This window comes from Oryzias latipes, chromosome 5, assembly GCF_053564925.1.
Source record: "Oryzias latipes strain Hd-rR chromosome 5, Olatipes_Hd-rR_3.1".
In the NCBI taxonomy this organism is placed as follows: domain Eukaryota; kingdom Metazoa; phylum Chordata; class Actinopteri; order Beloniformes; family Adrianichthyidae; genus Oryzias; species Oryzias latipes.
Window position 1 is genome coordinate 33,606,544 of NC_136241.1, and position 26,010 is coordinate 33,632,553.

At 42.3% G+C, this 26,010-nt stretch overlaps 1 protein-coding gene across 1 annotated transcript; it reads right to left on the reverse strand.

Annotated features, from left to right (window-relative positions):
• On the reverse strand, positions 1-25,354 carry LOC101163485 (G-protein coupled receptor 22). The gene is made up of 2 exons (XM_011475639.4): positions 25,218-25,354; positions 1-3,860 (listed from the first exon to the last, which is right to left on the reverse strand). Exon 2 carries the CDS (start codon positions 3,746-3,748, stop codon positions 2,279-2,281), a length of 1,470 nt encoding a protein of 489 aa, XP_011473941.1. The 5' UTR covers positions 3,749-3,860; positions 25,218-25,354; the 3' UTR covers positions 1-2,278.
• Positions 25,355-26,010: the final 656 nt, after the last annotated feature.

A 26,010-nucleotide genomic window follows, 5' to 3' on the forward strand; every position in this document is an offset into this window, starting at 1 on the left:
AATGTCTGCCAATACATTAACATTAAAATACACTAGGGAACAGCCATACAGATACTATTTTCTTTCCCATTAACAATATCATATTTACATTTTTTATGTTCATATTCAGAATTTGCTCTGTGATCGATGGCATGGCTGTGATTTTACCCTGACGGCAGAATAAACCATATCCACGTTCCAAAAGTACTGATGTGGTTCAGCCGTTGCTGCGGAGATGGTGACTTTTCTTCACTAACAGTTTGACTCAAACGTGTTCCGGTGACAGTTCAGCTAAACTCTCCTGTAATCTGCAAAGTTCTGGGTAGAATCGCTCTCAGAATTCACATTTAAGGTCCGTATTTACATACAGCACATGCTTTTGCGTGCACCAACGAGACACTTTGATGCCTTAAAAGCAACGAAAAGCAAACATTAAAACCATTAAGTTTGATGTTTTCTAAACATTTAGAAAATAATTGATGTTAGGAGTTAAGAAATCAACATGTTTCTTTAATTTTTGTTCATGTAGTTTCTTTTATTAATTCAGGCATTTATAGAGGAAGTTTCTCCTGTGTGTTTTTCTAAAAGTCACATAAAAATATTGGCATAAAAAATAAAAGTTTCAAGGCGCAGTCAGAGCACAGCCTAAACATGTTACATCATCTGCTAGAACTTTGTCTTCATGTAAACACTGCAAAACTTGACTTTCTACCAACGTAAGCTAAATCACGACTGGATGCATTTATCCATTATTTAAAGTTCTCCACACCAAACGTCACACATCATGAATCCTCCAAGCTTCACATTGGCTGTACGAGAACTCCTTTACATCATTGACCAGAGGGAGTTCTTTTATGTTAAATGTTCGCCTCCTATGTAGACCAGGCTCATTTGGAGTCTAATTTAGGTTATGTTCACTCTAATTTGAAGTAAACCGGTGAAATTATGTATTTAGTTGTTTTGCTATTTGTTCATGTATCGCAAGTTATATCGTCATCGCAATATTGATCTGTAATATCGCAAATCACAAGTTTTCCTCATATTGTGCAGACCTATTCCTCAGTCATTGTATTGGTCAGAATAAACATTCCAACTCTGATATCTTTTTTTGACATCTTCTAATCCTTTTTTTTTTTTCATGATATTTTTGACATTTTAACTGACCGATCAGATCCCTCAATTAAAAGTGGGTGTAGCCTGCTGGCGCCCACAGCCAACGTTCAAAACGTTTACTGCAACGCCTGGCTCCAACATGACGGCGTCCGTGTTGTAAAAAAGTGGGGACCGATTTGGCTTCATTTGGTTGGAGCTGGAGGTGAATCGTTTTCAATGGTTGACGTCCCTCGGTGCAGTTCTCTTGTACAATCAATGGTGCTTCCTGTGGACATTTGGACCAGCTGTGTTCTGTACGGACGTGTACTGACCCGTTTCAAAGGTGGCAGTTCATGGACTTTCAAGGGTCATGGAAGTGCTGATGAAGAATTTGTTCAAGGATGTTTGAGACGGTTTAAAAGCCCCTCCCACTGCATTTCAGATCATATTTTCTGCTTATAAACACAGTCAAGCGGGGGGTTGTTTCATTAATAAACACAGTTCTCGACAGAGACCCCAGCTTTGACAGGACTGCCGTAACCCTTGTTCTATCCTAGGCACTTTAAAATTGGGAGTTGGGTCATCTAGACCCACTAGACAGTGCTCTGAACCTTTTTTCTTCCATGATTTGTGATCTTCACTGGTGTCCATGGATTACATGAAATCTTTCCACCTTTATCCACCTTTGTCATGGTAGGAAGAACACGTCAATGGAAGGGGGGGGGGTCATCCAAGATAGAACAAGGGTTAAAGCCTCACTGCGATGTGAATCATGATGATGGAGGACACTTGTTGAGAAACCTAAGCCCAAATTTGCATTTTTAAGTATTTTTTTATTTCAATGAATCAAGAGAGGGGAGCAGTTGGTGGTTTGACCCCCCCAGTCCAACCCTTTAATGCTTAGTGTTGAGCAGGGAAGCATTGGATTCAAACTCACAACCTTCCAGTCTCAGGGCAGACACTCTACCACAAGACCACTGAGTTGGCTTCTTCAGCACCAGATGACACCATCCTGCTGCAGATGACCTGTGGAGTGACGGCGGCGGCGGCGGCGAAGGTTTGCTGCCGGTGCTTACAGCCAAACACCTCCCAGAGGTAAAAATGTGTTTTTCCCGGGTCTTTCTTCTCGCCTCACTGAGTTTTTTAATGGAGCACATCTGTGACTCTGCCTCTTAATGACCCCCACGCTCCCCCAAGGGTTCCCGCCTCACAGGGCCTCTGCCAGCTGGCGGTCGGTGCCCTCGCTTGCCTCCAGCTGCACTTGCCGACTGGTTTTCCTGTTCTCCACCCAGGAGTTGTGTATTACTGTGCCCCCTGGTGAGGGGTCAACCTGCAGCAGGGACACCACCCTCTTTTTGACCTTGGCCCGCAGGGCACGGCGGAGTTTCTGCCGGGTGAAGGCGTAGAGCAAAGGGTGGGAAACGGTGGTGCCGTACGCCAGGGCTAGGAACCAGAGGCGCAGGCTGACCAGGACCTCGCTGGGGCCCATGCCCAGGATTAGCACGTTGGTCACAGAGAGGGGGGCCCAACAACCCAGGAAGGTCGTGATGATGATGAGGGACATCCGGAACACCCGCCTCTGGCGCTCTCGTCTGTCCCTGTGCCGTCGCACCGCCCGGCGGAGGGCGATGATCGCAGACACAGAGGCCTGGACCCCCAGGGAGGCCGGTAGGGGAGTGGCAGCCCCCATGTCTGAAGTTACAAGGGGGGCAGCAGAAGACAAAGCAGGAGGAGAAGTGGCCGTGGGAGTGGGGGACAGGGAGGCGATAAGAGGAGGGCGGCTCTGCTGTTCGGCCCCCCCAGCAGTCCCCTGTTTTCCCTCTTCAACGCCTTCGTCCGTGTTGAGCTCAGCCTTTCTCTTCTTCAGTCTCCTCCTGCTCCCCCTGAACCGCTGGCTCCTCCTCATGTGGGAGCCAATGCGGATGTTCAAGGCCCTCAGTATCCTGGAGTAGGTGAACAGCATGACCGCCACGGTGGTGAAGAAAATGGGCACCTGCAGGAGGAGGTGGTAATGCACCCCCAGAACCGTTTGGTAGCTCCCGCTGCCTACACACAGCAGGGTCCTGTTGTTCCACGACGCCTCCTCTGCTCCTCCTCCACTCGGCCACTGCATTTCCAAGAACGGGATGAAGAACACGGCGACGGAGGCGAGCCAGACGGCAGTGAGAAGCAACGCCGCTCTCCGCGTGGTCAGCAGTCGGTTGGCCGGCCGCACTGAGATGTCGTATCTGTCCAGGCTGATCACCAGGATGTTGACGGCGGTGGCGATGCTGGCGAACGTGACGCAGGCCTCGTGGAAGCAGCAGAGCAGGCCCAGGTTCGGGCCGGGAGGCAGGAGCACGACCACCAGCGTGAGGGGCACGCACAGAACACACACCACCACGTCCAGCACGTGCAGGTTGACCGTCACCAGGTTACTGACCGAGTCCACGAGGTTGGACTGGGAGCAGTAGAGCACCAGCACAGTCAGGTTACTGCTGAAGCCCAGGACCAGCTCCAGCATGAGGAAAGCAGTGAGCAGCACCTGGAAGCCCAGCGAGAACGGCCAGGACACCGGAGCGCTCGGCGAGCCGCCTGCTCCCCCCTGCTCCTGACGGACTCCCAGGGCGTCCACATCAGCCGGCGTCCAGGCCCAGTCGGTGGTGGCCGGGTCTGAGCTGAAGCTGCCGGTCTCCATGACGACCCAGTCAGTCCTCGTCTGTTGTAGTGCTCATGCGGCAGATGAGCCCCCATGATGCATCAGGAAGAGCCGCCATGATGCAGGACGGAAAAGCATCTTGGTGGCAGTGCTGAGGAGGTGAGAAGACGAGGATGAGACAGGGTCTCCATCAGACTGGCTTTAATTAACATCAAAAGCAGCCCTGCAAAAACTACAAATCCTGTTTTACTTCCTGTTCTGGTTTTCGGAAAATACTTCCTGACTTTTGAAAATTTACTTTTAAAAATAATCTCATAAAAAGAAAATCAATCTGGAAATTTCATGGATGAAATTTTCTTAAAACATATTTTCAGTGACATGTTACCTGATGAACACGGGTATAATTAATTCATATAAATATAAAAAAGATAAAATCAGAGTTTTTTTTTACAGAAAGACAGAGAAGTCATGACACTGACACCCCTGGTTTTGCATATTTGCCCTGAAGTTGTCAGTCTCTGGTGTCTGCAGGTTGAACGGGTCGTGAATTATGCGTTCATCCACTTTCTATCAGTACAACTGATTTCCATTTAGTGCAGATTTGCACAGGAACAGCACAACGGTCCGGCTGTCCAAACGCACACAGAGCAGGAGCTCAAATGTAATGAACTGAAGCCATCGGACTTCAGGGAATCCGCCGCCATCAAAGGAAGGGAAACACGTTGAGCAGGAAGCGCCAAACTGCCTCTGACCTGATGGGAGATGGCGACCGAAGACCATATGGGGTTTTAAAACGCTGATGTGCTAAAAGAGCAAAAGAGTTGCTCACTAACTTCTGTGAAAATGTAAAAAACTGCCTACAGAAAAGTCTGTCTGCAAGAACAATGATTAAACAAAAGAGCCTAAATGGATGATATCAGGGAAGAAAATTACATTTGAAATTTTTTTTAGACATTAAGAAAAAAATATTTAAAAATGGGTCCACCTTTAAATACAGCTTGTTTTGTCTTCGTTCTTTCCTGCAGCAGTTCTGAGCCGTACAAAATTTGCATTCACCTAGTACCCAGTGAAAAGGAATTTTAGGCATAGTGCATTATTATGGGATGGCCACAGGACCTATACAACTTAGTGGCCTTTTTATGGCAAAGTGTGAAATTTTCCCATTTTCCCACGATAAGGTCAAAGAAAGCTTTTGTTTGAGTGACCTTCACGGAATTTCCCACACGCCACACCAAGTTTTGTCTACAACCACATTCGAACTTTTGTTGACCTCTAACCTCTGGAGAAGGCTGCCCTCTTGAATAAAAATAACAAAGTCACCTTTGCTACCAGGTACAAATTTAAACTTTTTGATCTATCCCCTCCTAACTTTTGTTTCAAGCATTATTGGGAAGATACTTCGTAGAAAATAATAGTACAATTTAAATAACATTAGAATGGCGAGCATGCAAAAGTGGCGTTCACACATTTTTTAATTCATGAATCATTGACTCAAGCTGAACAAAATGAAATAACAAGAACATTATTTGGAATGGGGGCGTGGTTAACAAAAACCTCCGTTGTCAAGGAGTTCTAAAAAATGTACTTTAAATTATTCTAAAAAAAAAAAAGCATAGACTTGTTTGTCACCGCCAAGCAACCAAAATATAAAACGGTTGCCAGCAGAAAAGTCACCATTGTGAAACTTAAAATATGTTTGAATTTGACGGAGCTGCACACAACAAATTCATAGGCTGTGTCAGAATTCCCACCCTAACCCCTACATAGTGCACTATATAGTGCGTTCACTATTTTTTAGTGATGTCTGAATCTAAATTTCCAAACTCCAGTGCCCTAGAATTTTTCCAGGAGTCTCTGCGAAAAAAAAGTGTGCATCCATGCTCTCTAGATCGGCGAATATAGACCACAATGCATTGCATCGGAACAATTTTTGCCAAAAAAATGTATTTAAATGTATTTTTTTATTAAATCATTAACGTTTTTATCTTCAGAAGACAGTGGACTCATAAATAATTGTCCCAAAACGCTCATATTACCTAGATTTTAACTTCGTGAAATTGATGACGTCACATCCACCGTTTAAAAACCAAAAAAGTAGTGAGTGTGGTGTCTGAATTGCTTTTAAAATTCAGGGCACTACATAGTGCCGCACTATATAGTTTTTTAGTAGTTGGAGGTAATGGTGGGAATTAATAATAGATATTTTTGGCTGGAGCAGAGGGGGAGAGTGAGGGGGGGCGTGTAGCGGCCACAGTTGCATTAAACTGCTGGTTTGATTCTTCTCCATCCAAAACTTTTGCACAGTAAAATAAAATAAAAAAGACAACAGAACAAATCAAATAAGAAAATCTTTTAAACCTGGATCATTTTCTCCGAAAGGATTTTGAGAACATAAAGGTTTAAACTCATTGTTGTAGTTTCTGGAGACTTTGCAACTTGTGTAAAGCAAAACCTCATTTTGAACAAATGGCTAACTGGATATTTGCTAATGATACGACCCAGAAAACGAAATAGTTTTCATCTGGAAGACAGATTGTTGTTTACCGTGAACAGATACTTTGATAAACAGCTTTAATTTTGAAGGACCTGGCAGAACACAAGTCTGATTTTAAATTTAAAGGACCGACACTTATCACTGTGAGCTGGGGTTACACGAAGCTCTATTAAGGTAATAAATGAATATAAAAACAAAGACACAAACATTACCAAGTCAACGTCAAGTTCATATAATATTTCATATTATCAGACATTTACCTTTTTTAACAGTTTGTTGTACTTCCGTTTGATGAAACTTTTTTGTTGTTGTTTCCAAAATGAATTTATGTAAATTAAAACAAAATGAAGTCATCCATAATCAACTTTTCACACACCTCCAAGAATTCCCCCGAACTGGTGAATTGGTACAGCCAAAGTGGAGCAAATCCTTTTTCTTGCCTCACCAAATTCCAAATGAATTTGCAAAAAAATTTATCACTTTCCCCAAATGTGTAAAAAAAGAAATAGTAATTATAAAAAAAAAAATCCTGTCAAAAGACGGCATACAGCCATCATGATCTGACTTGAGCATAAAAAAACAAATCTAAACAAACCCATTTCGTTTGAGCTGGACAATGAAAATGTGCCTGTAGAGGTCTCTGTATTCACCCATGTACATGTGTGTTATGTCATTAGGATTTCTGGCAGACATAAAGTCAGTTTTATTTAGAGAGGGACAACAAAAACCAGAATAAACCGTAGACGTGAGGTTCTGTGGGTTGGTGCCGGGTCCGTTGGGTTTAGTCAAAGCCCTAAAAGGCTGTTTCTCTCTAAACTGGCAGATGATGGTTTGAGCTTTTTATACTGTCAAAGCTTTATGGGTCAATTGTGAACTTGGATAATTTTCAAGTTATTTTTACCGCTTTTGACTGCACATCCTAAAGGGTCACCCATATTCAAAGTAAAAACTCTCCCGAGTCACAAAAGCACACTCAACGAATCATCTTAACATTAGAATCACTACATTTACCATAAAATCTGTTCCGATTGTCCAACCTGCAGCTAACACCTAAACTATGAGTACCAGTTGAAGAAAACATTTTTTTTAAACATTTAGAATGAATGCTCCATGTTTTTGAAAACACTTCTGCTTCATTTAATGTGCGATTTGTGGTACATAAAATCAACGTACGCTTCATTAGGTCAGACTTTTGGAGCAAACTGATACAGGAGTCTGCCTGCAAGTACAAAATACATCACCAAGCTGTACTGAACTCTTCATAGTAGCTTTAATGATCTCAGAATTTCTTAATACTTGTACACAACTACTGATGGTATTAGAAGTCCTTACCTCTCTGTCAGGGCTACTGTTACATGTGCAATAAGCTGTCCCAAGTCCCACTTTAACCTCAACCACACCTTTTTATATTTATATATTTTATAATTTAAGCAGCTCAGTGGGCCTCGTGGTAGAGTGTCTGCCCTGTGACTGGAAGGTCATGAGTTCAACTATAGGCCGAGTCATACCAAAGACTCTAAAAACAGGACCCAGTGCCTCCCTGCATTAAGGGGTTGGATTGAGGCGTTAAACCACCAAATGGTTCTCGAGTGCAGCTGTGTCTGCAGCTCAGCGCTCCCCAGAAGATGGGTCAAATGCAGAGAACTTAAGTGTGTGAAATTTACCTTTATTTTTTGTACTTTTCTATCTGTAATTTTGCAGGGTACAACTGTTGTATGCTATGAGTACCTCTTGATTACTTCAGTTGGTTGTGTGGTTCTTTTCATCTCAAACACTTCATGACCTGGTTGACCTTGTGTTGATCTTGCATTTGACAAATAAGCAATCAAACAAATCAATTCATCTGTCTAAAGATGTATGCCTTCTTTGGCTGCAAAGCGGAAAACGTTCCACCCCCCAATGCTTATGATCCATCGCTCAATCGAGACAAAGCAATCACACAAAACACAGCAGCTGAAAAAAATTTTTTTGTTTTTTTTAATGTAATCACTTCTTTTTGTGAAAAACTCCTACCTTAGACAATGCTGCACAATTACTGCGCTCTCTGCTGCTGCTGTTATGACGTCTTCATGCACTTCTAAAAAATGAAATGAAATATTGATTATGTGTCACCTAGCAAGTGACTGTTGTCCACGTATGTGTGACTTTGGTAACTGTGCTTTTGTTGTAGCTGGGCGAGTTCACAGCACAATGGGCTGTAATTAGTGCACTCTTGCAGAGATGTGGCTCCTTTTGTGCAAAGTGCATCAATACTCAATGCACTTTGCACAAATCATGTCAATGGATAGGGTTCCAGGCTGGACATGTCATGGGGAATGAGTGAAAAGCTGAATGCGGTCAAAGGCTTGAAAGCCTAAAATAAACACAAGTGTTTCTAAATAACAATGTTCTCGGAGAAAGGATGCTTCCTCTGGCAGCAGTCATGTCTGAATGAGGCGCTCTGTTGCAAACAGCTTGTAATAACTTTGATTACTTTAAAGTCATTCAGATCCATCCATCCAGCACTTAGTTCTCTGTCATCCCAGGCAGAAACCAGTAACTCAATAACCTGCAGTAAATCGTCCGTTCTCGCTGCTGATGTTCCTCCGGTCCCGCAGGTCCAAATGTCAACATCCAGGTCTTCAAATGACAAACGTACGAGGCGGTAGGTCATTCAGCTTCCATATGTCAATCTCGGCACGTCTCCATCCAAGCAACAAGACATTTGGTTGAGCAATGGACTCATTTTGGCCCCCTCATTTCTGTTGCTATAGCAACCGCACTACAAGGGACCCGATTAAAGAGGGCATAGGTACAGTAGTAAAGCTTTGAGAGCGAGTCCTGTGATGACAGCATGTGAGTGTCAGTAAGCGAAGCAGATAGATTTACCAAAAGGAGAGATTTAAACGGGTGGTGCTTGTGTTATAGCGTAGCGTAGGAGCAGACATTTAGCAAAGCTAGGCAATTGTGTTCAGCTTGGAAACCCCCAAAGTGTGTGTTTCCACGGTCATTGTTATTTAACTCTGTCATTAAAAAAAAAAATGTTTTTAAATCACTGAAATAGCATTGACACTGTTTATGTGAAACTGTTTCGTCCTCCCCCGTCCCACGCCAGCAATGGACTCTTCCATTAACAGCAGGTTAAGGTTGTGTCTGAATTCCCACCCTAACACCTAACTACTAAAAAACTATATAGTGTGGCACTATGTGCGCTGAATTTTAAAAGCAATTCGGACACCATGGTCACTACTTTTTTCTTCTTTTTTTTTAAACAGCGGATATTACATCATCGTTTTCACAAAGTTAAATTCTAATTAAAGCCGCAAGCGGCGTTGTATGGCCCGCAGACGCAACCCGCCTTCCACGCCCAACTCTACGCACCACCGCTACCCTCACCGCCCTCACCATCCACCTTTGATTAAGGCTAGTTAAAGCATTATATGCTAATTATGCTAACTATGCTAATGTGGCTAAAAGTGCTAGCATTGCGATCAGCATCATAAACTATCTCAGAAAAACACATTACCTAAAATGCTAATTATGATAACTATGCTAGCTATGCTAATGTGGCTAAAAGTGCTAGCATAGCAATCAGCATCATCAAATGACTCAGAAAAACACATTACCTAAAATGCTAACTATGCTAACTATGCTAACTATGGTAATGTGGCTAAAAGTGCTAGCATAGCAATCAGCATCATCAAATGACTCAGAAAAACACATTACCTAAAATGCTAACTATGCTAACTATGGTAATGTGGCTAAAAGTGCTAGCATAGCGATCAGCATCATTAACTGACTCAGAAAAACACATTCCTCCATTGGTGAAAGCTATTTGTCATAAGTTAGTAAAAAACCCACTTTTTTCAAAATGGCGGATTTTCTGTTGATTTTATCTCCAACTTCTGATTGCAACATTTCTTCCAGAGTAGCTTGCCGTTGATGCCGGAAAAAGTTTCGAGACGATCGCTGAAAATTCCAACGACAAGTTTACGATTGAATCCAGCGGTAAAGGTGTTTTTAATAGAAAATTCAAGATGGCGGCCTTTTCCCGAGGTCAAAGGTCGACGAAACTCCAGAGGTAGATGTGGACTTGCTCTAGCAACATGTGAGTGAAATTACGGGAAAATCCCTGGAAAAAAAGTTCATTTTTTCATATTGTGTAATAACGCGAAAATGGCAAAATTGCAGATTTTGGCACAAAATGGCCGCCAAACCGTCGGTCGCATCACCATCCCGTCATGATTTCAAAACTTCCTTTGGATATCGCGAACAAGGGTAGATTGGTTTCGTTTGGCGATTCTCAAAAAAAAAGTTCCGAATTTTTTCGTTTTTGCCGAGTCGGCACATTTTTTTGCAACGGTTTTTTGCTTACCACGCCCACATTCCTTTATCGATCTTGTCGTGCGTGACATCGTTTTGTTCAGCGCGGGCCAGGGAATTGCATATGTCCTCTTCACGACATTCCGATGAAAAATGTGCGAGCTAGCTAAGATGGCAACGGTTGCGAGCTCGCCACGCGCACGCCGTTCAAAATCTACAACTTCTAATTCCAACATTTTTTCCAAAGTAGCTGGCCGTTGATGCCTGAAAAGTTACGAGATGATTGATGAAAATTCCAAGGACGAGTTTTCGTTTGTATCTGGTGCTAAAGGTGCTTTTTTGAGAAAATTACAGATGCGGCCTTTTCCCAAGGTCAAAGGTCAACGACACTTCTGTGGTGTTTGTAGACTGGAGCTGCCAGCAAGTGTGTGCAATTGCGTGAAAATCGCTCAAACAAAAGTGTCGTTTCCCCATATCGTGGGAAAACACGAAAATCGCCAATTCTCAGAGTTCGCCACAAAATGGCCGCCAAGCCGCAGGTCGTGTGGCCGCCCCGTAACGATTTCAAAACTTCTTTGGGATATCCCCGACACGTGTGTTTTGGTTTCGCGACTGTATTTTGAAGTACATTTTGTTGGGCCCCATACGCGATTTTCGGCCCATTCATTTTTTTGACGGGATCGCTGGCCGTGATGTCATCGTCTTCGGGGGGGTGACGTTGAATCTCTGGAAAATTCATTTGCAATTTATCCCAGGTGTGTGCACGTTTTGGTGACTTTTCCAGCATGCGGCAGGGGTCACATTCTCGCTGAAAGGCGGCGAAGTCGTCGTTCCAACTGCGAAAACAATATGGTCCTTGCAGTCAGTGACTGCTGCTGCGAGCCATAATTAATATGAGTGTTTTGCGATGATTATTTATGAGTCCACTGTCTTCTATAGATAAAAACGTTGAAGATTTATTAAAAAAATACAACTAAATAAAAACATTTGGGCAAAAATTGTTCCGACGCAATGCATTGTGGTCTATATTCGCCGATCTAATCAGCATCAATGCACACTGGTTTTTCGCAGAGACTTCTGGGAAAATTCTAGGGCACTGGATTTTTACTAACACATTATATAGTGCACTATGTTGGGGTTAGGGTGGGAATTCGGACATAGCCTAAAGGCCTGTTCACACCGGGACGAATTTCGCCGGCGATTTTCGCCGACGTTTAACGCCTCGTGACTAAACAAAGGGCACCAATGTGAGTGTGCACACCGACGCGAAAAAACGCTGCGCGCCAAAGCGTCAAAAAAAAAAAACGCCTTGGGTTCGTTTTTTTTTTTTGACGCGTCGCGTCAAAATCTATTCGACCAATGAGAATTGCGCTTTTGCACACGTGTCTGGAGCTTCTGAAGTTACAGTAAAACACAACTTGGGGGCGCTCAAACACAAAACTGCCTTGCTGAGCACACATACCAGCGAAGAAGATAGACGCCAAGTAGCGTCTACACTGCCGCGAAGAAATAATGACGGACATTCTTAAATATCCCCTTACCAAGTACCAGTTGGAGCTACTGATGCTTGAAATATTCATGTTTTCTTTGTTTGATTCTGACAAGCGCGTAAATACTTGCTCTCTTCTTCTGAGTGAAAAGCGACTTTAAGAATCGTAAAGTTGCGCAGCGCCACCTTGTGTACAGGAGTATTTCTGTTTACATTAAGCGCCATCTAAAGTCAGGGAATGAAATTGCATGTTCGCTCGGCTCATCGTCAGCGAAAATCGCCTGGGTGTGAACACAAAAGACGTGGCGAAAAACGCTGGCGAATAACGCCTGGCGAATATTCGTCCCGTGTGTACGGGCCTTAAGACAGTGTCACACGGCCGCTACATGTATATTGCGCAGATGAAAATTGGTCATATGTGAATATACATGGAAAAAGTGAGAAAAGTTGTGGTCTTTTCGTGAAATTTTTACAAATGTATCACAAATGAAACACGTTAAAACCACAGAAAAAGTTTGAATAAACCACGCACAGAACACGTAAACCAACTTAGAACATGAATTGTGCGTAATTATTGCAATGTTTATATGCAATTCATTATTCGTGTGTCAATTAAGTCATTTTACCGTGATATGTGTGCCGTGTACACAATATATAAAAGTTATACATTAGTGGTACATGTCTGAAAAGTCTATTAGACATAAAACAGTCTTGGCAAGCCGCAAATTTGCATATGCGTCTCGCAAAGATCACACATGATTGCGTAAGATATACATAATAATGTCATATAAACTACGTGAAATACGCATAAATTGCGTAATTCACCACCGACCGAAAATTTAAAAAAGCTCAAAACTGAATTTACGTGAAGACCCGTCGGCCGAAACCCTCGACGGAATTCTGCGCTCACTGATGAATGATGACGCACACAAGAAACACTTTTGAATGACGTAGATCGCGTGTGTATCACGAAAGACCGATATTTCATACGTGGAAAATGAGCTAAATGCACATAGTGGCTGTGTGACACGGCCTTCAAGGCAAGAGGACCTGGCTGCAGACGAGATGTCGCCCAGACATTAGCCAGAACTGGAAGTCCTTGGCCAAGGTCAGGTTATTCCTCCATTTCGTTTAAGAAATTTTCATTTTTTTGTTGAAAAGGTCTGCCTACAATGCTCTTTGACAGACCATCACTCTTCACGCGATCAACGTGAATTTCATCTGTACCCAACACACAACGTATGTTAAAGTATCGCATACCGACACAAAGCCGCTTTTCACCGCGACAGACTAAGCTGATTTAAGTTGATCGCGTTAAGGATTGAAAAGTTACTTTAGCCAAAGCATTTTAAACACTGGAGCTAAAGCTCAGGTGCAAAAAAGTTGATCAGTTTTACAATTTTGAAAGGAAAACAACTATTACCGTCTTTTTAGTTTATCCACATTTAAAAAGTTTAATAATAGGTGCAGCAATTTTGAAATCTTGTAGAAATTCCACTTTCGGCTGATGATGTCTGGACGCCATCTTTAAAATGCCATTTAAAACCCAAAGTGGTAAAAATGAAGCACGGCTGTGAAAAGGAAAAAGCAAAGAGAAAGCAAGATATTTGTTGGAACACTTGTAATGTCTACACAGAAGACAGAAGACAAAACCGGAATAAGAAAAACGCAGTTAAAAGAACTAAAAAAGAAAGTCAAGAAGGAGAAAAGGGAGAGAAAAGAGGAGAAAAGGCAAGAATGATCATTTTGAGAATATTTATATGTTTACTGATTTTAAATCTGAAGTTTTCTGTTCCATCATTCAAGTATTTTTGTTTCTTTTGGCTTATAAAACCTAATAAATTAAAACAAAAGATTATAATTTGTTCTGACTAAAAAGCGAGTGGGTAAGAAATAAGCACGTTCGATACATTCTGTAGTTTTTTAAGCACAAATAATGTATAAAAAAGGCATTTCTTTAACATGTGATTTCTGTTCTTAAATGCTTATCAAATGGTTAGGGTTCAGACTTTGGTGCTGTCTAAAAGTGGACCAATAAAGAAAGTTATTTGACTGACGTTTTACCCTATATAGGAAAGGATTTTTTTTTTTATCCACCGCTGAGGAGATCTGTTATCATGTATAATGTTATTATTCACCTGGGGCCCCCAAACTGCTAAGTCTGCCACTCTGCAATTAATAATGCGGCCAAACTCTTAAAAAACTATTTTTAAAGTACGTCCCCTGCAGCTCTGACCCTGAAGTTGACCATAAGTGGCGCAGTGACGGACACTAATGCACAAACGCCATTTAGCAGGATGCGATAACGCCATTTCCAGGGCAATAATGCACCCAAAAAAAAAAGGAGATGTAAGAAAAACTCTAGAGGTCTTTAAAGCGGTACAAATAAAGGCTCTGAATTTAAAACAGAAATGATATTTAATGCAACAATCTTTTCTAGGCTGGTTAAACCTGCTGGTTAAGCCAATTCTTTAAGGTAATTGTTGGGGATTTATTTTTAAACTCTTTGGGGATTTAATGATAAATCAAAGAGAGACAGCACCTCCAGAAAATTATAGAAACAGCTGCTGCTGAGAGAAATTAATAGAAAAAAGTGGCCTGAGAGAAGGAAGGAAGTGCAAGCCAAGAATGAACCAGAAGAGCTGATAAACAACACATCCCAGAGAGCAGAGGTGACACTTTTTCCACTATAACATCTTACATCAGCCTCCCTCCATCTGCTGCTGCTTTCCTGGTTGCCATGAGTCCCTTAAAGACCTCTGCGGTCTCTCAAGACTCCGCTCGTGATTGCCTGCGGGAAATGCTGCATGATTACTGCTCAGGTGGAGGAGATGGAGACACGGCCGTGATCCTAAAATCACAGCGGCAAAGCGATCTGATTACACTGGAGCTCTGTGAGATACGTCCTGCAGAGATGAGCACATTTTTCTTCAGCTGGGAGGAAGGTTTCTGTCCCGTTCTTGCTTCATTCTGATGCCTTATACCGTCTGGACCAACACTTTTCTTCAAATGAAAGCAGCCTCCTTTAGTTTCTGCAGTCAATCTACTTAACTAATAAATATTCCTGAATGGACTAAAAATTCTAGGCAAAAATCTATTCTTTTGTTTTTTTGTTTAAATATTTAGGATGACCTTAATAGAATTCTACTTGAGCTCATGACAGAAATGTGGATCACATCAAACCAGTTTTCCACTTTAGTTTCTATTTATGATTGTTACAGATTGTTTTGGCATTTCTTCTTTCTTACTGCACATTTGAGAAAAACATTTTCAGGCAACATTTTCAGTTTAGAGGTTATAGATTTTAAGGCCGTTGTAACACAGCCACCACGTACATTTTGTGCTTATTGCACGGATGACATTGGTCATATATGAATATACGTGGAAAAAGTGAGAAAAGTTGCAGAGTTTATGTGAAAATTATGTGAAATTTTCAAAGATGCATCACAGATGAATTGCGTTAAAACCATGGAGGAAGTATGAATAAACCACGAAAATATATAAAAGCGGTACATGCATGAAAAGTCTGTTAGACATACGTGGAACGGGCGTAGAAAGACACAAGTTTGAGTATGCATCTTGCAAAAATCCTGCACAATTGCATTAGTATTGCGTTTAAACAACGGAAAGACATGCAGACTGCCTCATTCTCAACCGACCAAAAACGTTGAGCAGCTCAAAACTGAATTCACGAAAAAACCCAGGTGGACATCTGCACACATCGACGAATGAACGAACGCAAGAGAAACGTATAAATTATGTTTATCACGCATGTATCACAAAAGACCAACATGTCATACGTGGAAAAGGCGCAAAATGTACGTAGTGGCTGTGTGACTCGGCCTTTAAATGGTGTCAGTGCAGCGAGCTCGCAACAGTGGCGTTCTTTTGGGGAATTTATTTTTTATTTATTTTTGATCCTCGCCATTTTTACCCGAATATTATTGTGAAAACCGAGTACACGAATCGTTTGTTCAAACTAAACAAAACAATATAACATACAATATGAACATATTAGGAATGTGGGCGTGGTTAACAAAATATTTCAGTTGCCAAGGTAATTTAAAAATTTACTTTTGCAGAATCTTCTAAAAATGACGTAGACCTGTTCGTCACTGCCAGGCAACCAAACAATAAAATAGTTGCTATGGAGATAAACCAACTAAAAAGCCCCCATTTTTAAAGAAGTGTGTGCGTGTGGTTGCGAGGGTTTTCTGTGTATTTTATAAATGACCTTTTTATTGTTTTAAGCCCGTAAAGCACTTTGCGTTACTGCTGGATGAAAAGCACTTTGTAAGTAAAGTTCGATTTGATTATCGGAATTTTTTAAAGCAGCATGACGTTTTGACAAAACATTAAAGCTCTGTTAAATTTGGTTTTTCATGCAGACGAGGCTTAACTCTGCACGATATGACTAAAACTTGGGATGTGCGATGTTAGTGATCAATAGTGCGATGATGATATGATTTGCGATACATGAGAAAAGAAAAATAGACAAATACATGGTTTACATTTCACTGGCACAGTTTGATTTAAATAAAAGTCAACATAACTTCAATTATATTGCAAACCATCTCAACAAGAGACGGGTAAGAACTTGTATGTTAGGGAAACACACTAAAGAACAATGTTCTACCTTTCTGACAGTACTGGCCAAAAGAAATATTTGGACGACAACTAAGAACAATGTAGGTTCATCTGTTGTGTTTTGGCTTTTTTGAAACCATAAGAGTTTCTCCGTCTATGCATTCTTCCTGAGTGGTAGCTCTTGGTAAGGAAAACCATGTTTATTCGGTAAGGTTTCCAATGTATGCTGACATGTTACCATGTTTCCTCTGGTGGACTACTAGCACGTATGCAGAGATACGTTCTTGCAAACTTGCTTATATGCAGGATTGTAATTAGTTGGAGCCTTTCACCAGGCTAGGGGGTCTTCCTCACCGTCTATGACCGTGGACAGCAGGTAGCTACTAAGCTCAGCTTCCACAGTTTGTGACAGATGCAGAACAGAGGAGGTAGTGAGTGGAAAAAAGATGTCCAGTGACATTTTTGCCTTCTTCAAGGAGCACTGGTTGTTATGGTAACCATTTGTCACAGTTTAATATATCGCGATGACAATACGTTTTCTATTTATTACCCAGGCCTGCATAATAAAGTCAAGGTTTACACATCAACGCCCATTTTACAATTATAAAGTGACATCACCACACATTGAGAGCAGCCTCATATTTAATGCTTTCTTTTAGTGATCATTGACACCCCACCACTCATGCTGTCAGAGGACTACATTGAGAAGTTGAATTCAGATCGCGGAGCAGCAGAGAATCCAACCACACTGTTCATGAGTGCATACATAATCCAGCTTTCTACTACTGATGCTCTGCAGGATGCTCTCCACGTTTGTAGAAAGCGTGAGCCCAGAGACCATAGAGCATGTATAATTGAACAGCTTTAGACACATCAGGTTTTCCCAAAGGCAGCAGCCCAAAGATTAAAAAGATGATTGGCAGTCCAGGTAATCTCCCAATTCCTGTGTGAGCATCTGATGCAACGGGCTGTCAGAAACGGAGCGAGGTAGAAGAAGGGAACATGAATGGTGAATCACTTTTGATGTGGGGTCATTACTTCCACAATCTAGGAGAAAATGTCATCTATCTGAGGACCACTACAAAAGTAACTGTGACAACAGTTTCTGCAAACCTGCTCTGTAAAGTATTTTGAGATGGTAAAATGCGTGTACTTAGTGTATATAGCATTTTTCTACTTTCTTTGAAGGCCCAAAGCGTTTTACAATAACATGTCCATCAGTTCTATCACCATCAGTGTGTTCACTTAAGATGGCACCCACCTATAACCACCAGGAGCAACGTGGGGTTCAGCGTCTTGATCACTTCCGCAAATGGGCAGACAAGGCGGGAACCAAACCTGGAGTCTCCCAATCAGAGGATGTCCACTTTTCCTTTGCACCACAGCCACCCTAACAAAGCTGATGTGATGTTGCAAACACATGGATCTGATTGGACAAAATATAGGACTTGGTCCTGTAACATAAGCTTTTTGGGGTGATGCTCGGCCACCTTGAGGTTAGATCACTAAAATATTGATTAATTTGACTCAAAGGACTGAAACCAGTCGGATTTGATCAATCTGGGACTCTGATTTGGTAGTGACATATGAGTTGCATCTTTTTTTAATTCATGTACGTACCAAGTGCATCTTGAATCTGTGTACGTAACATGAAAGCGGACGCCGCTCCAATCCGCATCTCAATCTCACGCTCCCCAAGACCCCAAGAGTCCCCTGCCTGGGACAGGAGCACTCCACCCACCCAGAGAGGACAAATTACCTTCTGCCCAAATCCATGCTGGAGGTACTGGCCCCAACAAGACAACGTCATCTGCAAAGACCAGAGAGGAAGTCCTGTGATCCCCAAACCAGGGCCCCTCCGTCCCCTGGCAGCGCCAAGAAATTCTGTCCATAGAGACTATGAACAGAACCAGTGATAGAGGGCATCTCTGCCAGAGTCCAACGTTCACAGGGAACAGGTCCGACTTATTACTATCTATGCTAACTAAGCTTATTCCAATATCATAATTCATTTCTATAGCAGACCCAACATGCAGATTCTGCTTTTTATTCCCCAGCAGACTCCTGGCCGGTCAAAACACTGACTGATTAAAAAAAATCTGTTTTGTGGCGAATCCAGGTCCCATCATTCTATGAAAGAGCATGCATCAGAATCTCCAGAACTAGCTTTGTCTGAAAAAATAAGTAAACAACCTGCATCTCCTGCTATAAATATTCTTCAGTAGAAAAGATTCTCAAGTCCTTAGAAGCCAAAAAAGCTACAGTTGAAGTTCTTTATGCTTTCATGATGCCACCAAACCTGCTGGAGGGAGTTCCAGAATATTAGTTCAGACTTTTCTCTTCAAATTTCCGTTTTCAATTAAATCATTTAATCCTTTTTCATGATTTGTTTTCCTTTTTCTCTTTCATGTTTTCATTCGGCTTCATTTGCTGCTTGAGTCACTGATGAGTCAGCGTTAAGGACTTTCTTACAGTCTCATTTAAAGGCTCTTGATCGTCATGTCATTTACCTTAGTGACTCCAAACTCATTGTTCCAGTAGAAACAAATAGTGTTAAAAAACACTTTTGTAAACTTTTTCAGATTTCCTCTTTTCTCCACCATTAATTTTCCCAATTTCAGAATAAAAGTTTTAAAAACTCATGTTGCAGACTTATTTTAACAGATGACGCATCAGCATAAGCATCATTTGACCTTTTTTTTTGTCATTTATTGTGATTTAATGTTCTGTGTAAAAAACAACACATCAACCCACGTATTTTATTTTCTTAAAGCTCTAATGTGGGTCAGTGTTTAATAGAACTTGTGACATTACTAGGAAAAGGTATTCAAGGCTTAGAGTCTGGGGTAGGGTGACTAACAACAAAATAGAAATTCAAAATGAAAACACGTGTATTTGGCTAGTTAATGCGTGCACAACAGATTCCCCACATCAAGGCGTTTTCTGTCAGGGGCCATGACGAAGTCAGAGGATAACAAGACGGCTGCTCATTTTATAACCTGAAAGAGAAAGAAAATGCAAACAAGCGCGCTCATCTGCACTAGCCATGGCAAACACACGGTGTGCAGGACTCCCACTGCTTCTGCGGTAACGAGTTTGGAGATGTGGGTGAAAGTAGAAACAACCGTGGAAAAAAAAACACAATGGAGTTTGAGGATGTTTTGTGAAACGTGCATAAAAGCTCACAGAAACACGTGTCACATTCAAACCAGTCAAAACAAATTATTTTTGTGCTTTAGAATCTAACTAATGTGTCAGACAGCAGATTTTTCACACATACTTTATCTCAAACTGGCTCTTGATAAAAAAAATTTAATCGACACATTAAAAAATTATGTCTTCTATTTTGAAAGTTCTACTTTATGTCTCTGGCGTTTCTGCTTAAAGAGCAAAACGAAAAACTTCCCTTGACTGGTTCTTCTGTGTGAAGCTGTCATGGCTTTTTTCTGGCAGCTTCTGATCTGGATGTTGTCTGGTTTGGCTTCAGTAAACAAAGATAATGCAAAGAACAAATACGTTGCTAAACAACGTCCTCATACAACAATCTAACATAGCGTCGAACTCTACGTTTCTATTCAAACCACCAATTCTTGAGAAAATTGGCTTCACGCTGAGCCGGGAAGGGATTCATTCATTGTAGTGAAGAAAGATGATGGGAGAACAACGGTTGTGTTGCTGCTAACCGCCTGCAAAACCACACAAACGCCTGTGACACTGATGTAGCTGCTGGGGAAGACTGCCACCACCATCCCTATTTTCCTGCTCTGATCTGGAATCTGGATCAAAACTGTACGGCTGGATAGCTCCGATATTGCTCGCCATTTTTTGTTGCTCTACTAATGTTAGGTTGGGTGCACAGGGGTGGGCAAACATTTTGACTCGTGGGCCACAGAGGGGTTCTAAAATTTGACAGAAGGGCCGGACCAGGAGCAGGGGAGTGGAGTGTTTTGGTGGTCTACCTCATCGGAGAAAGAAATAACACGGAATCTGGATGAAAACATACTTGAACTAATTAAAAATGGATGTACAGTACAGAGCAAAAGTTTGGACACACCTTCTGATTCAAAGAGTTTTCTTTATTTTCATGACTATGAAAATTGTAGATTCACACTGAAGGCATCAAAACTATGAATGAACACAAGTGGAATTACATAAATGACAAAAAAGTGTGAAACAACTGAAAATATTTAATATTGTAGGTTCTTCAAAGTAGCCACCTTTTGATTTGATTACTGCTTTGCACACTCTTGTCATTCTCTTGATGAGCTTCTAGAGGTAGTCGCCTGAAATGTTTTTCACTTCACAGGTGTGCCCTGTCAGGTTTAACAAGTGTGATTTCTTGTCTTAGAAATGGGGTTAACCCATCAGTTGTGTTGTGCAGAAGTCAGGTGGAGATACAGCTGATAGTCCTACTGAATAGACTGTTAGAATTTGGATTATGGCAAGAAAAAAGCAGCTATGTACAGAAAAACGAGTGGACATCATTACTTTAAGAAATAAAGGTCAGTCAGTCCCAAAAATTGGGCAAACTCTTAAAGTGTCCCCAAATGGAGTCACAAAAACCATCAAGCGCTACAAAGAAACTGGCTCACATGTGGACCACCCCAGGAAAGGAAGACCAAGAGTCACCTCTGCTGCGGAGGATAAATTCATCCGAGTCAGCAGCCTCAGAAATGGCAGGTTAACAGCAGCTCAGATTAGAGAGCAGGTCAATGGCACACAGAGTTCTAGCAGCAGACACATCTATACAACAACTGTTCACAGGAGACTGTGGGAATCAGGCCTTCATGCTAGAATATCTGCTAGGAAACCACTGCTAAAGAAAGGCAACAAGCAGAAGAGACTTGTTTGGGCTAAAGAACACAAGGAATGGACATTAGACCAGTGGACATCTGTGCTTTGGTCTGATGAGGCCAAATTGGAGATTTTTGGTTCCAACCACCGTGTCTTTGTGCGACGCGGAAAAGGTGAACGGATGGACTCTACATGCCTGGTTCCCACCGTGAAGCATGGAGGAAGAGGTGTGATGGTGTGGGGGTGCTTTGTTGGTGACTCTGATGGGGATTTATTCCAAATTGAAGGCATACTGAACCAGCATGGCTACCACAGCATCTTGCAGCGTCATGCTATTCCATCCAGTTTGCCTTTAGTTGGAGCATCATCTATTTTTCAGCAGGACAATGACCCCAAACACACCTTCAGGCTGTGTAAGGGCTATTTGAACAAGGAGAGTGGGGGGGGTGCTGTGCCAGATGACCTGGCCTCCACAGTCACCAGACCTGAGCCCAATCCAGAAGGTTTGGGGTGAGCTGGACCGCAGAGTGAAGGCAAAAGGGCCAACAAGTGGTAAGCATTCTGGGAACTCCTTCAAGACTGTTGGAAGACCATTTCAGGTGACTACTTCTGGAAGCTCATCAAGAGAATGCCAAGAGTGTGCAAAGCAGTAATCAAAGCAAAGGTGGCTACTATGAAGAACCTAGAATTAGTGCTGTGACGGTGCGGGATTTTTGATCACCGGGATGATGAAGCAGCAGGAGCCGAACACAAAATCCCCTGGTGGAAATGAACATGTCAATCTCTCTCAATTAATCGCAAATGAATGCAATTAATAATTACAACGCGCTATTCTTTATTAATAAATAACAGTATGTGTGGGATTTTTGATCACCGCTGTGAGGAAGCAGCAAGAGTCGCAGTGTCGGGACTCTTGCGACACCCCCCACCCAAAACACAAAATCCTCCGGCTGGCGGCCACGTCACGCACTCAAGAACGCACGCAGCTTGTAATGGAAATCAATACAATGGAAATTCCCCCAGAAGCCCTTGAAGTTTGAACACAGCACTTCCAGAAAAAGTAAATTATTCGCAAAGATGAATGTGTTTATTGTAGTTCAAATCACGCACCATATGCAGAACTTCAAAAAAAAAAAAGGTGACGAGATGATCACCGCTGTGACGCGGTTATCGTCACACCCCTACCTGAAATATGACATATTTTCAGTTGGTTTACACTTTTTTGTTATAATGTATAAAATTCCACTTGTGTTCATTCATAGTTTGATGCCTTCAGTGTGAATCTACAATTTTAATTGTCATGAAAATAAAGAAAACTCTTTGAATGAGAAGGTGTGCCCAAACTTTTCGTCTGTACTGTATACATTTTAAAACGGAACATTTTGGATTTTGGAGCCATTTGATGTCCCTCTGGGAAATGCTGCATTCATGCGCAGTTGGAATGATCGGAATCATCAGAAAAACAACACATTTTCCAACACCACATGGATGCAGAATAACTCTGCATCTAAGCAAAGGTCAAGTTATTTGTAGAGCAGCATTTATGAGTGGACTCTAGAATTACTGGGAAAAGAAAACATTTATAAGGATTATCAATATAACTTACTCGAGTTGGCGGCCCACACATGGCCCCCCAGGCAGTAGTTTGACCACCCCTGGGCTAGCCTGAAAACCCGTCAGCAAAGCACTCTCGGCAGCAGGGAGCGGAGCGGGGTGTCTCCATGCCAACAGTCCCGCCCACAATTTAGAGATGAACCTCTGAAGAACTCCTGCCACTCTGCAGAAACTATGTCCTAGAAAAAGTTTCAAAATCTTGGCTACAAATGGGATAATCATAATTGAAAGACCACTGGGAACACTTCAGAAATAGATCTAGAGATGATTGTCTCGTGTTTATACGATGTAGGAAAAATGATATGAACTCTTAAGGCAGCTGAGTAAGGAGACTGCTACAAATATAAGAGTTTGTGTTTCCTCTAACGAAAACAACTGCCAGAAATCCTGCAGATTATGTCATTTCTTATATTCTTAAATAATGTGCTGTCATGGCAACATAAAGCTTATTTAAACCCTGCTGACATGTTAGCTCAGGAAGGTCAGCGGTTTGATGGTTACTGTTGTTGGCGGTGGGCCTGTGTTCGTATTTATCAATGCATTTTCCTTTCCAAGTCATTAATATTTGTCTCATTATCTGTGCAACTGAATAGATGAACGTTTGACCTGCGAGGGATGAAACTTATAAAGTAGTTCCAGAGGAAGTGAGATGGTGGTATTCAGGCACATCGTAGGTTTGGGAATGTATGAAGAGAGGAGATCTTGATTGTGTGTTTATTTAAATTTAAACAAACCAGAGCAATAAGCAGCATTTCTTTGTGGAGCACCTTTGCAGAGACTCCACAGAGATCCATTATTCAGGCAGAGGGAGGATGGATATGAGGAAAAGCATCAGCTTGCTTGCGGAGAGTCGGCATGTTGTCTTGTTGGCTGAATTATTCATGTCGGGGATAAAAAATGGACGTGGAGCAGCTAACTGTTGAAGCAGAGCGCGATGCGGGAAAGGCGGCGAGGCAAAGAGGACGGGGTGAAGAACGGAACGTCACGAGGGGTAAACTGATGTTACCTAAATGCACAAGGAGGTCATTAAAAGGCAGTTAATGTGTTTTTGGTGTGCTGGCAGCAGAAAGATGAACAAGACTGCAGCCTCTGAGTTTCAGCTGCAGTCCAAAGCACCCAGAGCAGAGAACCAGGATGAGAAACCCTGTCATCAAGACTTGTCCTGTCCCCCACCTCCACTGTTGTCAGCATTCCTGCAATCCCTCCTCACTCCCACCACTCTCGTGCTTTTTAAAAAAAAAAATCAAATTTGCTGCATTCCCCTAAACAGTTTTCTTTGGAATACAGTATATACATAAAACAAAGTTCAGGATCTAAGTCGGATTGATCAGTTTGGTTTTTTTAAGGCTCCATCTGGTACTTAGAAACTGATTTCCATGCTCTGACTGAATCTTTTTTCCACTTTAAACACCAATAATAATAAAATCACAACTAGAAATTCTCAGAAGGGATTTTATATCCCTAAAGGAAACACAAACATTAACTAAAAGATAATTTGACAGGAAATGTTTTAGAGGATAATTAGCATATAGTGCAACAATTTGCATGAACTGCTGCTGGTGGAGAACCAAAGCGGTATGAAAAATCAAATTAGACAAGAATCAAAGCACCTTAAAAGACAACGTTTGAGATGCTTAAATTACTCTAAGCCTGTTTATTTAGAAGCTTTATCTCCTTTGAGCTGCAGGACGCGCAGCCGTGCGTAACGCAGCAAACATCCTCCATCCACCTTGATGTTCCCGCGTGGTGTTTTGCAGCGAGGGCCCCCCCGGGTGCGTGGGAGAAAACACAGCTTTATAGCTCATGATAACCGTGTCACGCTCCCACTCCCACGTGCAAGCCCGAGGTTCCCGATAAAACCCAGATTCCTCCGCGAAAATCGATGTGTGCCCCCCCCGTAACATCACGCCACGGCGTGGAGGTTCACACGCAGTGCTGCTGCACACATGGATGGTCAACATGGACTCAACACGGAAACATTTTACTTCACGATCATTTGTGGAGGACTGTGATGGCAAAGTGCGAAATGTCAGATTTAGAACTGCTGCGTAAAAGTTCCTCCAGAAAAGTTGGGAACCACAGCTCCCCTGCGCACGTGACCAAGAGAGAAGAGCTTCTTAAACCGGAAAATAAACTGAAGAGTGACGGAAACCTGAATGCTAAATGTTTACCGCCTGCTGATTTAACCCAATCCCTCCCAAAAGATGAAGCTTTTGCTGCGCTCTTACCTCGATCAGCGATCCATCCCTGCAACCTGTAGGCTGGGCGCGGATGAAAAGCTGCATCCTCTGCGTGCAGCGATGTGCTACAGAGAATGTGATCATCCAGAGCAGCTCTGGCAGCCTCACAGCTGAGTGGGACGGGATGTCCGCAGGCAGAGGTTCGGCTGTTGGATCCACTGAGGAGCTGCTGCACGCAAGTGGAGGAGGGGGAGGAGGAGGAGGAGGCAACAATGAGCAACTGACCACACTCGTCTAATCCAGAAATCTTTCAGAAACCAATACTTTAATTTGTGCCTTTAAAACAAAAAACAAGTTAAACTATTCAGCTCAAATAGACCATTTAAAAAAAAAGACATTTAGTAACTCTAAAATTCAGATGTAAATGTTCAATGTTCTCAGAGGATGAAACACATGGATGCTTCTGACAACTGGAGGGGGAGAAATTAAGCACCTACAGATTTTTGAACAACCTGTCAAATCAGGAAATGTTACTCCTCCAACCCTCCCCAACTACGCTCACATTTAAGATTTAGCCCATTTAGACCCCAAAACAAACAGAATCTCGTTCAGCTGAAGACAGCTGTAAGCTTCACCTCTCTCACTGTAATTTGCTTCCCTCCCCTCAGCACTTGCAGCTGCTTTCCCCCTCGCCTGTTCCTTCCTTTCGCTTCCTCTGGTTTTCTGAGTCATAGGCCGGCTGCCATCGACAGGACCAGGCAGACCGGGACAATTAAGGGAGCGTAGGAGTGACAGCTGGACCTGAGGCCGATTACAGCATCTATGATCTGAACTTACAAAG

Excerpts from the sequence above, each read along its gene's own strand:
- LOC101163485 (XM_011475639.4), bottom strand. The coding sequence starts at position 3,748 with ATGGAGACCGGCAGCTTCAGCTCAGACCCGGCCACCACCGACTGGGCC.